Source organism: Truncatella angustata, assembly GCF_020726525.1.
Source record: "Truncatella angustata strain MPI-SDFR-AT-0073 chromosome Unknown BKA67scaffold_8, whole genome shotgun sequence".
NCBI lineage: Eukaryota > Fungi > Ascomycota > Sordariomycetes > Amphisphaeriales > Sporocadaceae > Truncatella > Truncatella angustata.
In genome coordinates this window covers 1267077-1282386 of record NW_025763388.1, presented here as the reverse complement: position 1 = coordinate 1282386, position 15310 = coordinate 1267077, and the positions used below count along the sequence as shown (strand labels likewise).

The following is a 15310-nucleotide window of genomic DNA, read 5'->3' as shown; positions in this document are numbered from 1 at the left end:
AAGAAAACGGGGCGAGAGGGGATGATATACAGTGCGTGATCCGAGCTGTATCAATAGTCCCTGAACTTAAAGAGGAGGCCTATGGTCAAGAGTATGGACAGTGCGATTTGGCCAAAATACATAGAGCAGGCACGTGTTACCGTAGTCAAATGGTTTAGATAGACTCAAGCCTATTTTACGTGGAACCCCAAGTTTACGATCATAGGTATTCGTCGATTTCAACCTGAACTTGTTGGATGTTGGTGGTTGGCGCAGACCACTTGCTTGAGATGCAGGCATTTGGTGAGAACAACATGTGACGCGTACCCAGGCCATGACTTGATTGGTATGTGATGAAGGAATTTCTTGTGGCTAGTACCGGTCGTTTGCTATAAACTCTCCAAATTCCTTAACTTGAAACTTTTAAATAGTCAAGTTTAATTCCGTCAAACATGATAGGCTAGTCTTTGCAGACAACACATGACCCTATCTTTGTGAATGATGTTGCTCTAATTTTATACAGATACAGTTAACCTAAAGGCAGCCCATGCAAGTTGTTGTCATGCCTACTTGCGCTTCCACCAACTCTTCTTGGTCATTTCCTCATAGTTCTCTTCTTTAACATTGTGCTGCCCAACGATAGTCAAGAAGACCTGATCCAAAGTAGTGGGTGTCACACTGTAATGCTCAATTCCGAGAGACTCTTTTTGCTGTTCCAGTAGTACGATCAAATGACCGATCGCGCTGCGTTGTTGGAGTTGAGCAGTCTTTTCGTTCTGATTAGCATCTCCATCGTGGCTTCTTTCACTGGTGACTTCGCTTGCAGGTACGGAAAATCGCATCTGTCCATGGTAAGTCTTCTCCTCGACCTGTGCTCCTGGAAACGTGCGAACGACCCATTGTCGTATTTGTTCCATCTCCTCTTTGGTAGAGTGTGGTGCCGTTTTGCTTACGAGGTGAGCATGTAACGCATCGCCAAAACGTTGCCGAAGGTTGTCCGTCGTGCCCATGGCTAACATACGCTTCGCAATGATACCTGCTCTATTGGCGAGCGCATCGGCTTCCTCCATGCTGTGGGTGGTCAAGAGAATAGATCTTCCAGGGACAATGCCTCCGAGCGTATGCCACATAATTCGCTTTGCGGCAGCATCCAATCCTGATGATGGTTCGTCCAATAGTACAACAGAGGGATTGCCCATTAGCGCAATTCCAAGTGAGAGCTTGCGCTTGTTGCCGCCAGACAGATCATGAGCCATACGCTTTGTATACGCCTCGAGACCTACTGCTCGGAGAACCGCACGAACATTATGATCCACATCTGATATTCCCCTGATTTTTGCGTAGAACCGCAAATGCTCTTCTACCGTCATAGAATCGATGGCATCAAACTGGGGACATACACCTAGATGTCCTCGAGCTCCCGCTCGATGTCTGCTGACTGATGTGTTTTCCACAAGAACGTCACCTCCATTACGGCTTGGCTGTATATCGCCACGGATGAGCGATATGGTTGTTGACTTTCCTGCGCCGTTTGGTCCCAGTAAAGCGAATACTTCGCCATGTTTGACACCAAAAGTCACGTTGTCGACCGCAGTGTTTTTGCCGAAAGATTTGGTAAGGTGCATAACACGGAGCCCATCAGAATCTTGAGGTGTGCTTGTGACTCTAGTCAACTCGGTAGACACTTCCTCGTCCGAAATTGTCTGATCCGCCTGCGGATCTATTGATTTCTGAGTGAAGCGGTGAAGTATGTTCAGGCCTGCTCCACTGTCATTCCATAGAAGAATTCCAAACAGGATGGCAGATTGAAGTATTAGGTATAATATCGGCCCCCCATAGACGGTGATTGCTGCAGGATTAGGTGCCGAGTTGTTTCCGTCGCAAGCGGTAGAGAATAAGTTGAGCCCAATAAATAGTGCTCTGATGACTGAACCAATTGGTATGAAAGCGGATACGATAAAATGCACTAGAATGATATCTTCATCGATCTTGTTCACTGGAGCGTAAGTGACAACACACAAGTAGGCAATCAGGTAGATCAGAAACCCTACGGCCTGGCCAGCGGCGGCAAAAGCATAGGCGGACAATTGCGTCTTGCAGAACAGCGAAATGACATATGCCAACAGTGTAGCCGCTAAACCGTATAACATGAAGATAAGAAAAATATACCCGACGTGATACCATACGCTCGACAATGTAGCATATAGAATTGCGACAATAGCAGTGGAAGCCACGACAATTGCAAAATCGAATGCAATGTAGGCAGTCCATAACGGGAGAGATCGCACGCCATTAGAATATTGTAGACCGCGGACCTGTCGACGTCGTTCGATATTAGGATACAAGCCAAAGAATGCTGGGTAAGCTGAAAGCGCCAAGCCTATGTAAATAAGCAATTGAAGCGAGTTTCCAGTATTTGGTACCCAAGGGGTGTCGAAAGCACTGTAGGTTGTGGCGATGCTAATATTCGAAAGCATGATATCCAAGGCATTCTGACCAATGATGGAAGTATAAACATCGAGGTGGTTCGCGTAGTAGGCAATTGTCGGTACACTATTCGCATCTCCCAACCACCAACCGGCCGGAGTGACGTTCTTCCTGTTTTGAACGATGAAATCGTTGAAGTTGCTTATGGAATCAACGGTTGCAAGGTTGTTGAAGAGAGATGCTGCTCCTCCATCTGAAGAACCTGATGAGCTACTACCTCCCAATTGGCCTTGATAGACCGGGAGAAATAAACGCAACAGGTTGCTCGGGGTAAATTGCGCGGCTGGTCCTGCCACCAAGAAGGCATTGTTGAGGAGTGCGTAGAAGTCACCATTTGATCCTACCGAGTTGTCCTCAGTCGGGGTACATGAAGGCGGTTGTTGTCCTTTGATAAAGAGGCTGGTCAGACCCGCAGTTATAATTGGGATGAGAAACGCTGCAATATAAGGAAACCAATTTGTCTTGAAGATCGTGCAACGCTTCAGGAACATGACCAGAATCTGCTTTCCGAAGCCGATTCGCTGACCCGATAATAGTTCTAATTCTTCCTTGTCCGAGCCTTCAACTGCCAGGACGTCTTCGGAGCTGGCCTGCTTATCATTGGAGACACCGGTAGGTAAAGTACTGCGGTCCAGCTTGGCGATAGTCTCCCCTTTGACTTCTTCAGCAACCTGCAAGAATACGTCCTCTATGGTAGGACCCGAGTACTTGTAATCATGGATTCCGCTCTTTTCAAGGGCGCGTATCACCTCGGCTGCTGCTGCGGAAGTCTTTGCGATGTAACTGATAACATCGAATGAGAATTTGCGAATGACGCCTTCGACTTCTGGGGCATTCTTGATGTCTCGAGCATTAAAGACATGGATCCTGTAACCGGCTCCCAGACGGTCCTTCAGCTCTACGGAAGATCCATATGCACGAAGAGTACCCTTTGACAGGATCGCGATCTGATCGGCAAGGAGATCAGCCTCGTCAAGGAAATGTGTCGTAAGTATGATCGTCCGTTTGCCGCGCTCGGCCAAAAGAATGTCCCACACTTTTCTTCGCGACAACGGGTCGATACCTGAAGAAACTTCATCGACACAACAAACTGCACTTCCGCCGGTGAGCATCATACCAAGCTGTAATTTCCTCTTCTGCCCGCCAGACAAGGTTCCTGAACGTGCATTAATCTTTGGCCCTAGATCAACAGCTTGAACAAGTTCCATGATCTCAGCCTTAGGCGACAGCTTTCCAGGAGATTTTAGGCGATTGAAGATGCGAATGTGTTCAAATACTGTTAGTTCATCCCACATAACATTCTTTTGAGGCGCGATTCCCAAACCACCCGTACCGTCGATTGTGATATTTCCGCTTGTCAACTTACTAATTCCTCCAATCGAGTCAAGGGTTGTGCTCTTGCCCGATCCATTAGCCCCGAGTAAAGCTAGGATTTGGCCTCTTCCTGCAGACAGAGTAAGGTTATCGACCGCCACGACAGGATCCCGTGGTCGTGAGATGAACGAGAACAAGCGGCGTAGAGCGTTTGGTTTATAGATCTTGGTAAAACCATCCAGTCGTACCGCAGAATCAGAACCGTCAGTCTGGCCATCCTGGGTGCGATGAAGTATTGTTCTACCTTTGGTCGTTGATCCATGTAGCTCTCGCTCGAGGTAAGCACCGATCAGTGGATAAGCAAAAATCTGTATAACGAGAAAAACCCATAAGGCAATGCCAGGAAGAGTCCATGGACTTTCAGGGCCACCTTTTGCTAGGTTCGTAGGCTGTGACTGTTTCTCAAAGCGGGCAATGAAAGTGAGAAAATATACAAAATTGCATGGTGCAAAAAGCAAGCTCAGTATAGCCACAGTCGCATTATTGGGCGATGTAAGAGACTGTGCGAGAACTCCTAACACACAGTATACGATTGTTGAGACGACACCGGACAGCTGTGACTTTTTGAAAAAAGATGCGCCCAATATGGATAGCGATGTTAATGCCAACCCGCACAAGATGAAGTAGATTAGTGGAATAGCAACACTAGTCGTAGCGAAAACCCCGCGGCCAATGATCAAAGACGAAATGACCCAGCCGGGGATATAAAGCATAGTGAAGGCAATGTGATAGGAGAGCAGGCGCGCCGCTTGGGCTTGCCATCTGTGTTTGGCCGGCATCATGGCATCCAGCAATTGCGACATGCCATTTTCGCGCTCGGTCGCCATGAATCCAGTCATGTGGTAACACACCCCAATCATAGTTAAAAGGAAAGCGACGGCCAGCCAGTTTGAAAGGGCTGACTGATAGTTCCGCCGTATCTGCTGTGCTCGCTCTTCTTGAGTCAAAGTGGTAAACGGATATTCGTTCGTTGTGCCTGGAAACGAACTGGTCGAATCCAGATTTGCAATAGTCGAGTCCACTGCTCTTTGCAGCGGCAGAGTGTAGATCTCTCCATCGTTGGTACTCTTCGTCGCGTCAATCTTCGTACCCAAGGAGCCATCCGCGCGCAGAGTGTAGTTCCATAAGCCACCTTCACTAGGCGAAGAGTTAAACACAACTGCGCCATAGCATGATGACACGCCACGTAGAGAGCTCCGGCATAGTGACCTCAACTCAGTAACTGAGGAAAGTTTTTGGATGTTCCCATCTGTAACCATATTTGATACCTGGTCGATGACGCGATCTATATCGCCACCAGAGTGGCCACTGTTTACGAAGGCTATCGTCTCGCGACCGGACCCTTTGGCGACGTTCAGAGCATCTTGCAGTGAGCGGACGGCATGCGCATCGCCGATACCGTAAACTGCAGGAGTTGCCAGCAAATTCCTAGCAAAACTCAAAAACGCTGCCAAAACAATAGGCAGCACCAATGCTCGAACGACTGTTGCTAAAGGATGGCGAATCAATGCGATCTTCAAGTTCTTGGCTGTCAAAGTCCAAGTCTGACTGATGAGAGCCATGGCAGAACAACGTAAGTATCGTATGCTCAATACAATTTCGACCGCTGATCCGTCGTTCTAACAATACTCAGAGGCACGAAGATGCGCTGTAGGAGCAGACCTCGAGGATTTTATCGTTCGGCCAGACGAGAAAGGTGGGAATCTAGCTGCCAAGAGTCTCAAAGGGCCATTATTCGTTCCTTATATCAGAGTATATGACAAGCAACAATAGTTCAACTGAAGATGAACTTGGCTGAAGTGAGTACCCAGTCGGTCACCCGAACCCCCTCAAACAGAAAATTGCCTGGTGGTGATTTCAAATTCGGATCTTCAGTTCAGTGCAGTGGATATAAGTAGGTCCTAGGAAAAATAGCGAACAAATAGATGAACGAGAGTTAAGAAACCGGCATGAGATAGATACATTCACGTCGCGTTAGGACATAGAAAAGAAGGTTTGATGTCGCCTCTGTCGAAATTCAGCATTCCTAGTAAATTAGCATGTTGTCAAGAGTCGAAGACGTAAGCATTTTAGAACGATCGCGGGTCGGACATGAATTGCACCGTCCAACGGTGGTCCGGAGTTTCGGGTGCTGTCTCTGGCCAATGATGGTGGCTGCTGGTTAAGCGAGGCAAGGTCCAAGGGCTCCAACTATGTACTGTAGCGCCTGGGCCGGGCGCTGGGCTTGCCCAAAGGCTAACTGCCTCTCTGTTTCAACGGTTCGGTCCTTTGCCACAACTCTTGGGTTCTTGGAACGGGCAGTGCTAGGTAGCAGTATCCAGATCAAGACATTGACGCTTGAATGCGATGGGGTGCACTTCGTGATATCAACGATCCTTCATGGTGCTAAGGTCGGCTATTTTATTAGTACTGATTAAGACGTCACCCGGAGATGCGGCTTTTTTTTTTTCTTCCTACGGTTGGGCGATACGAACTACGGCACGGCTCATCAATTGGTAAAACGAGAGTGTTTATCTGAGATAGGCAGGACGGTCTCATTTAGTCTAGTCTAGACAAGGCTTGTGAGGCTAAAGCGCTGTTTGCAATTCTTTTATCAGCACAATCTGAATGTGTAAATGCCAGTATCTGTAGTATGAACGTGATGAAGCAGCATCGTAGTAGCTTTGTTGGCATGTGTTGCGGCGAAAGATGCTTGGAATTCTTAGTAGTGGGCGTCCATGTAGTTCGAGATTCGGTGGATCTCTCGATCAATAACCCAACACTTGTCATCCAAGTGCCAAGCCAATTTCTTTTTCTAAGCCCATGTCATTCTCGAGATGGCTATAGGGCGTTGCGGCTCTCAAAGTTGCTGTGATTCTCCGTGGATCATAAACGGGTAGTTTTCCACGGTTGGCTCAGCTTAGTTATTATTATTTCTACATGCTTAGGTTACGCTACAGTAAGTTGGAGGATGCAGTGTGGCAGACAAAGACAAACTCTACTTTGTCCTTTGATGCTCGTCTCGACGAGGGGTAAGAATGCTTTATGCAAAGCTGAATACTGACAGTGAATCTCAAACATGATTATCTTACTGTATGGTGTATAATCGAGTAGCAAGGCGTCCAGGAGGGGGGTTTGTTGCAGCTTGCACGTGTTACCGCCCGGCAGCGGATATCAACAGTATTGCCTGGCGACTGCGGAACGTAATATCTCAAGGGCGGCTTCTTGCTCTTAATAGAGATAAGTTTTTAGCTATGCGCAATCCAGCAGTTTCAGCCTTCATTTCCTTAATCCACAGCCAAGCCGACAGCATCATACCGCTGGCTGTCCTGCCAGCGCAGCACCCAGACGTTCCCAATGCATTAGCATACGCGTGGCCACTCTCGGGTCTCTGGTTATTGGACGCTCGCCACCATATCCAGGATTTATACATTAAGCCAAAGCATCAGTACATGAAGATCTTGATAATTATAGCCCCCATATCCGTTATTTGAAAGTGGTCGATCTCGACAGTGACGACGACGAGGTCTTCGCTTACGCAAAATGGGAGGTATATCCACAATGCGGCCCTGATCTGAACCAGCTGAGCCAGCCATTTGATTCAGTAGGAGGGACGTAGATGACTTTGGCGATCTTAGAGAGATAGCTCATAGATACTTTTGCGTAAAAAATGGCGGAATGGGCAAGCAGCCGCATTTCGTGAGTCGTGCTTCTCATGTATCTGAAAACATTTGTCACATTTGACGTTGTAATATTGAAACCATGAAACAGATTTATATCAAATCTAACGGTCAATTAATAGTGCTGGCCTTGCTTGTAACAGCCGGTAAGCATCGGCGGCGAGGTGCTGGCGGCTTTTTGGTGCAATGGGAGATTGACAAGGCTGTAGAAATTGACATGCAGCACTATCTCCATGCCTCAGAACAAGGACGTTGATTATATGCAGATTACGGTTTCGAAGCTATCGAAACCGTTGAGCTCGATCTCTCCAGGTATGGGCTCTCAGGATCCGAAAGAATGACCGAGATGGTCAGAAAATCATCTTTGAACAACACGCAACAAGGGGTCATTGACGTAGCTTGATTTCAACCGCTTTAATACGCTATGGCTAAACATCAACCATAATGAAACATTGTATACATTAAAATAATCCTAGCACAAAAGTTCAACTCTTTGAGTGATTCAAATTGCCCATCAGTCCCAGACGAGGCTGGTTTCTGTATCGGAATGCACATAGAATTATTAACAAGACGACAGCGAACGATGCAATTCTACATACCTTCCGGGAATCTGCCTCCATTCTTGCAGTGTCCATCGGGCCCTTCAAGCTAATAACAAAGTACGGAATAAAGAATGACGACGGAAAAAAAGATGACTGCAATACCAGTGAAGACGAATACGGCCTTGTTCTGGCTGTCAGCCATGAATAAGAGCTCGTTCTGCTCGATTATTCTTGAACCGCTCGAGCGATAACTCCAAATTTCAGATACTACCCATATCTAACGTCCACCCACCTCGATATCTCACCTTCTACCCATGCCAACTATAAGAGTTGTTCCAAGGAAGAGTTCTCGTCTTTGACTATGCGTTTAAGATTGCAATCCACCGCCATAATTTCTGTAAACTTGGTATGCAAGGCACCTTGCCTTTGATAGTCAGTCAGAAGTTCTTCGAAACGTCATTTTCGGCAAAGCAGTTTGGGCTCTAGATTGGTAACATAATTATCCTTTCTTTCCTGTTTCAACATCTAAAACAGTGATTTAGTCATGATGTCCTGTATCAATAATTTCGCCGAATATGTTTGCTTTACGTAGGTGTTCTTGAAAACTTTATGAACGCAGATTGCTTCTCAGTGAGGATGGTCAGTAAAGGGGTTGGGGTCGACTTAACATAGTTGTTGAAGATAACGCGATGACTGCTAAAGGCCAGGTTTGCATCTCTAGTGTTACTGTTTAACCTTGTCAAACACAGTTACTATTGCCGTTATATTGACAGTAAGCTATCGTTACACAATCAAAGAACAGTGACAAGCCATGATAATGGATGTTGATAAAATTGTAAGCAATTTCCCTAACTAGGCGAAGGTCTTTATTTATGTTGAGATCTTCTTATGGCGATGAATTGTTCACTGATATTGTTGTTACTGGTGAAAAGACATGAATAGTTGATATATGCATCATGGGGTCTTTTTAAGCACTATATACACAAAAGCGTGTTAAACTGTATTATGCATAGCAAGGGAAATAGTCACTTGAAACGTCTAGCACATCTAGTATTACAAGCCATAGCAAAACTCGGACTACTACATGTGTTATTTATGAACCACAGCTATGTGAGTCGATGATGAGCAAGAGCCGTTTGTGTATCTGGGACAGGTCACGCTTCTTCGAGTACCTGCATGGTATTCTGAGTCCGTGTTGGTATAATTTACAACCTGTTCTAGCAATCTTTACCGTTTTGATCAAGAAATTGCTGCATTTATGACATACGTTCTGGTAGATATATGTCCTCTGATGAGCTGCCCGAGGCAGATTGGAACTATGCTCAAAGGGATATCACCTTAGCTTCGCAGGTTCAGATCTAGTGCTGGAGCTTGTATCAGAAAATCAGTGCGAAGCTGGATTGTAAAGGCTCGTATGTTGGTGGAGGGCGCCCTGGAGTCATTTTGTATCATACTGGGCCATGTGTGCCGAACGAGCTATAGTAAGACATTTGGTCCAGCCACACAAATGTTGGGGGCCGTGTAATTCTGCCCAGGCCGCAAATCCGAAAAGCATTGAATTTCTTAATGCCATAGGCTCACTTCAAGTAGGCGGAGCCTTTATCAGCGCGGACACAGCCGCCCAGCTGACACACATTAGGGAGTTGAAGCCAGTCAGTAAGCCCGCGGCTTTGAGCACAGCTGCAACTTTAAAGTAGCCTGCCCCATCAACAATCTATACATAACTGGCAGACGAAAATGGCTGCATATTGTCGGATGGGAAGGCTGTATTGTCCGGCGTTGGGAGCAAACGTTTGCCATTTCGAAGGGTGTCCGAGCATGTACCGTTCAGTATCGAAAGTATCCCACCATTTCAAGGTACAAGCAAGGAAAGACGCATACCGGTGTGCGCGCTTTTGACCCAACGGCGTTTGCGTTTGGGTCAGTCCCAGGGCCGCTATGTGAGGCAGATGCCTGTGCCAACCATTTGGAATGTCAAAAGTTCACTGATGACGGCCAACTCATCTCCATTGACGTGCCAACAGTTTTGGGGGTCTCACTTGACATGGCAAGCGGCACGAAAGATAGCTGTTTTGCGTCATTGCAATAGCAGAGAGATCGCTGGCAATGGCGATAACCCGTCACATGTCTGTGGAACATGGTAACAGGACATAGCGACCCCCACTACTTAATTCCCCGTGAGCTGTTGACGCCAATAGCTGGGACCGGCACCTCGCCGCCCACCTTAAGCGACTTTCACCGCTAAGGAGGCTGATCTGGACTTGCATAAAATCGCGGTCATCTGTTGAAAGATCGATGAGTTGGCAACGCTTTTGGATCAATGAAATCGCAAGCATTCAAGCCCATGTTTCCCGATATGCGAGCAGGACAACTGACGGTAAGATAAAACAATAAACCAAGAAACAAATCAATCAAAAAAATAAAAATATTAAAAAAAAATTACTTTGGACAAATCAGCACATTGTTGCCACGGCCAAATCTAGAAGACGATAAGGCGTTGGACTCAAACAGGCTGCAGTAGGATTTCGCTCACGGCGACTTGCTACCCACTGCTTGGTGGCCGCCCACCTTGTTGCAAAGCCACTGATTATCCCCGGCGCACGTAAAGTTGCTTGGCGCAATGTTGTCCCTCGTAAAGCAAATGCCGTCGTATGGAACTGCCGACCTGAGCTCGTCCGGCCTAATGATGTGTTTACTGCCCTGTTGTGGACAAAGCTGTCGCATTTGCACCGGTTGTGCTGAGTGTTGACGGTATGAGTGCTTGTGAGAATCAAGCATGGTCCGGTAACCGTTGGTCACGAGATCGGCCGTTACCTGTCCCGCGCAATGCCCGGTGATAATATCTCACCTACCTCATCTCGATTGGCGAATGAGTTATTCAAGTTTAAGCTACAACTTCAAATGATGAAGCAAAATTGAATGAAATCGAAATATGTGTTTTAACCCAAAAACAGGTGTTCATCTCCGGAAGCAAGAAGAAACAGTGAGGCAAAAACGGATAGGTTGTGAGATATTCCGGGTCGAAGGGTTTCCGGATAACTCACCGAAGCCTACCGTTGTTCGGGAGTGCGCACACCTGGCAATTCGCGGTGGAGATGGCGGACAAGTGCTACTAGCAGCTTTCACGCGCGTTACAGCCGCCACCACATAGCGTGTATGAATCATTTTGAGCCATCTACTATTGCAAATTTATCCTCCACAGAATTAGCACCTCAGAACACCTGTATTATTTGACTCATCTCTAAGCTCAAATTGGCAAACTGGTTGTATACGAAGGATAAGTACTGAAATTTCCTCGTCTAAAGCAGGCTCTGTCGGTCGAAATCTGCCTCAACGTCATTTGTAGGTGGCAAACGCGCTACGCCAACGAGGCGCAACTCCTTTCTAGAACTTTGCCAGAAAGCATCTGGGCGGCCATTATTTCTATTCTCATAGTTTGGGCATGGCTACGAGTACAGTTCCTGCCGCGAGTAACAGCGGGAGGCAAGCTGTAGGTGAAGCATCTGCTGTACGTGTGGTATCTAAACCCGTGCCACAATCACAGACTCAGGATCCCCGGAAATATCAACTGGACCAGCTTAAGAAACGGTTTGGTGCACAGCTTACGACACTGCAGAATGGGACGACAAATCTCTCGTTTCACTTAAAACCTTCAGATCCGGACTTTCCATTTGAGCTGGATTATCTAGACTGTGAGGTTCAAGTCCCCCGATCATATCCTGAGCGACCCCCTGCACTTCGCGTCAAGAACAAGGATATCCCTCGAGGTTTTAGCATCAACATTGAAAAGGGATGGGAAAAACTTGTGCAAGACAGGCCAGATGCTACGTTGCTTTCTCTGACAAATGCTTTGGACAAGAAACTCGAGGCATTTCTTTCAGAGCAGAAAACTGAAACAGTCACGCTCGTGACGTTTAAGGACACAAGACACATGGATGCACCCAACCCAACACCGGTTAGCAGTGCAGTGTCTTCGTCTCAAGCAGTACCAAAAGCAGCACATAGCAGGCCTTACGTTCCCGAGGAATCATTCACGAGAGAACAAATAGCCGATGCCAAAGCCAGACGCGCACAAGAAATTAGACAACTGGATGCTCGTATGGGCCGCATATCACTTTTCCACAAGTCAGCAGACGGCATAGTATATACTCTACCTTTGGAGCCTAAACGACGGCTGGAGCTGCCAGTGGAGCTGCAAAATGTGAAGTCAGTCCAGCTGATCATTCCACTACTCTATCCTCTTCAGCCCCTAAGGATACTTCTAAATGATGCCGAATCCCAAGATGCAGAAGCACTAGAAGAGGCTTTTGCGAAACGGGCTGCTCAACAAAAGCAGATGACGCTGATGAGTCATCTGAATTATCTCACCCAAAATATTCATCTTCTTGCAAAAGCAGTACTGCCAGTACCAACTCAAATACCGACGGGACTTCAGAATAAGCCAACAGAGCCGCAAACAGCGGCATCAAACGCACATCATTCTGTTGAGAAACCCGATAGAAGCCACATACAATTTATTCCCCGGCCACCGGAGTGGACACTGGTAGACGAGAATGGTGATTCAGAGGAATCTAGCGACGATTGGGATTCCGGGGATGAGTCTGATGATGGCGGTGTCCTCATTGACAAGAAGGGCCCCGAGACTTCGCGACCTCCGCAGCCGGTCGAAAGCGGAACATCAATATCTTTCCCTTTCGTCGAGCTCCACAGCATTGAATTACTGCAAGTAACCATCCTTGGTCTCAATGTCAAATGCGAAAGATGTAGGACGATAAACGAAGTCACTGGGCTGAAGCCAAATCTGGAGAAGGCAAGTAGCTGCAAGAAATGTGCGACGGCTTTCACGGTAAAATTCAGGCCAGAGATGGTACATCAACATTCAACCCGAGCTGGGTTTGTTGATGTGGCAGGCTGTACTGTAGCCGACATGCTGCCGAGGTGCGTATTATTAAGTTTGGAGCCCATATCTCCCGAGTAATACTGACATTGCTTTAGTACCTTTGTGCCGACATGTGGCAGATGCTCGCATCCAGGGCTTGGTCTAGTCTCTGTCCGGGGAGAAGTCACCACTAACATCTGCCGTGAATGTCATGGCAAGTTTACTTTCAAGATTCCTGAGGTCAAGTTTCTAGCCATTACACATGGTACGGTAGTGCCTCCTCCCACAGGGCCAAGGCGACGACAAGAGAAACTGGGCCTCCATGCAGGAGAACCATTGCCAGACCGAGGTTCATGCACACACTACAAGCGCTCTTACCGGTGGTTCAGATTCTCATGTTGCAGTAAAGTGCATCCTTGTGACAAGTGTCACGACGATGCGGAAAATCACGTCAACGAGTGGGCAAACCGCATGATTTGTGGATGGTGTAGCAGAGAGCAGAACTATGCCGTCGAAGCATGTGTCTTCTGCGGACGAAGTGTTATTGGGAGGAAGGGCCGCGGCTTTTGGGAGGGTGGCAAAGGAACCAGAGACAAGACGAGGATGAGCCGGAAGGACAAGAGGAAGTATCAGCGTGTAGGAGGTTCTGAGGGAAAGAAGAAAGAGTAGGACGCGTGCACCTCTGCCTGTATTCTTGTACATCACCCAATCCGCTATACTAGCCAGGATGGTGAGTGCATCTTCAGATTCAGTACTGTGCTAGAATGGAATTGGCTATATGGTTCCCAGTATTTACCGCCATGATGAGGTGAGGGCGCTTAGAGAACCAGTCACGCCACAACTCAGCGCCTAAAGGACCATGATCATTTGCACAAACTGTATGAATTACTCAGGACCTATGAAAAGCATGGGATCACTTTGACTTATGAATATGTACACTTTTAGCCATTGTGTATTGGCGCGCCGCCAGCACATGTCCACAAACATAAAATTATTCGTTGGTGAGGTCACCTGAGCAGCAGTATCTGCAGGTTCCAGTGTCAGTTTAACGTGTGCTGTGCTTGGATAAGTAGTTAACCGAGTGATCTTCCACCATACATTCAGACTGTAGCATTGCTCGCATGGCAGGGTGCCATTAAGTTACCCCTGCTTCAGTACATCACACTGCTCTTGGAAATAAATGTATGACTTTTTATTTTATCTTTCATCTTTCGAATTTATCTAGCCCCTGTCTTTACTGTAACCTTTTGGGTTCTCCGTCATTAGCAGTGGGGCCATTGCTGCCCATCCATTCAAGTAAAATGACAAGATTTACAATTTTCCTGTCATTGTCGCATGTGGTACCCAAATTCTTAATGGCTTGACCCGCGGAAGAGCTAAAAGGCATTCCCCTAGCTCCGTGATCCTGATGGCCCCGCTGCTGAAGCTTGAATACAGGGGGGGCTTGACATCCGGTCTATCGCTTGAGCAATTCTGGCAGCTCTTCGGAAGCCTTGTGGGGGAGATTGTAACGTCAGACGCCATGATGAATCGATGTCGCAAGACGACCCGAGGATGAGGTTCAGAATTAATTGTGGTATGGGACCTGAACGAGACCCGTGCAAGGCACTTGGTCATTTCCACCACTGACAGCCCTGATATCTGTGACTCTACCAAAGTCACGGAAAAATTGAAAGCCTCGGGAACGCTACCTGAAACCCTTGAAATCACTCATTTTGAAAATCTCAATACAGAATATCACGCCAACCTCTTCATGTGAAGTGGTTGCAGCTTCAGCAGCTAACCGAGGAACAGGCATGATCAGCTGGGAGACTGCTCGCCCGACGGGGACCTGCTTGTAATCACGCGCGCTCCGGGACGATACACGCGCAATCTTACCGCGTACACGTTCCTTCTTGCGCATGAAAAGAGGCGCACCCTGTCACACCAAGCACGAGGCGTATGTTCTCTACCACGGTATCCTGGTTCGGCCCGACGGTTTGGCGATCTGAAATGAGGGGTACAGGAAGCCTCTCTCAAGAAGAGTAGAGCGCAAACTGGAAATTTGATTTCGGCTTCTTTAACCTGATTAGATTCGATCACAAGCAGTTCGATGCGCTGGGTTGATGGTCGGACAGACCAAGGTATGCCCGCCCACACTGCCTATATAAGTGACTGTGCTATGACCTGGTCGTAACATTGCGAGCCGTCCATCGGGCTCATCAGTGGCTTCCGAAAGAGAGTGATGTAAGCTTCTTTGATCTGCCCACGTCTGATTGATCCCCCATGAAAATACATGGCTTGAGGATCCGGGGAGACGGTTTAGTTGAGAAGCGAATGGCATATCGACCAGGGAAGTATCGGTGCCGGCCGGTGAGGACCGCAAACCGTACACCGGCTCTCGCTACCAG

At 47.5% G+C, this 15310-nt stretch overlaps 2 protein-coding genes across 2 annotated transcripts; one reads left to right on the top strand and one right to left on the bottom strand.

Moving 5' to 3' along the window:
- Window positions 1–322: 322 nt before the first annotated feature.
- On the bottom strand, window positions 323–5885 carry BKA67DRAFT_578279 (ABC transporter). The gene has a single exon (XM_046103686.1). It carries the CDS (start codon window positions 5400–5402, stop codon window positions 546–548), a length of 4857 nt encoding a protein of 1618 aa, XP_045954200.1. The 5' UTR covers window positions 5403–5885; the 3' UTR covers window positions 323–545.
- Window positions 5886–11379: 5494 nt separating this feature from the next.
- On the top strand, window positions 11380–13910 carry BKA67DRAFT_395780 (uncharacterized protein). The gene is made up of 2 exons (XM_046096645.1): window positions 11380–12979; window positions 13037–13910. The coding sequence occupies exons 1-2, from the start codon at window positions 11484–11486 to the stop codon at window positions 13587–13589; spliced, it is 2049 nt and encodes a 682-aa protein (XP_045954199.1). The 5' UTR covers window positions 11380–11483; the 3' UTR covers window positions 13590–13910.
- Window positions 13911–15310: the final 1400 nt, after the last annotated feature.

Coding starts and splice junctions, on each gene's coding strand:
- BKA67DRAFT_578279 (XM_046103686.1), bottom strand. CDS start 5,402: ATGGCTCTCATCAGTCAGACTTGGACTTTGACAGCCAAGAACTTGAAG.
- BKA67DRAFT_395780 (XM_046096645.1), top strand. CDS start 11,484: ATGGCTACGAGTACAGTTCCTGCCGCGAGTAACAGCGGGAGGCAAGCT. Junction 12,980..13,036: donor GTAGCCGACATGCTGCCGAG/GTGCGTATTATT, acceptor ACATTGCTTTAG/TACCTTTGTGCCGACATGTG.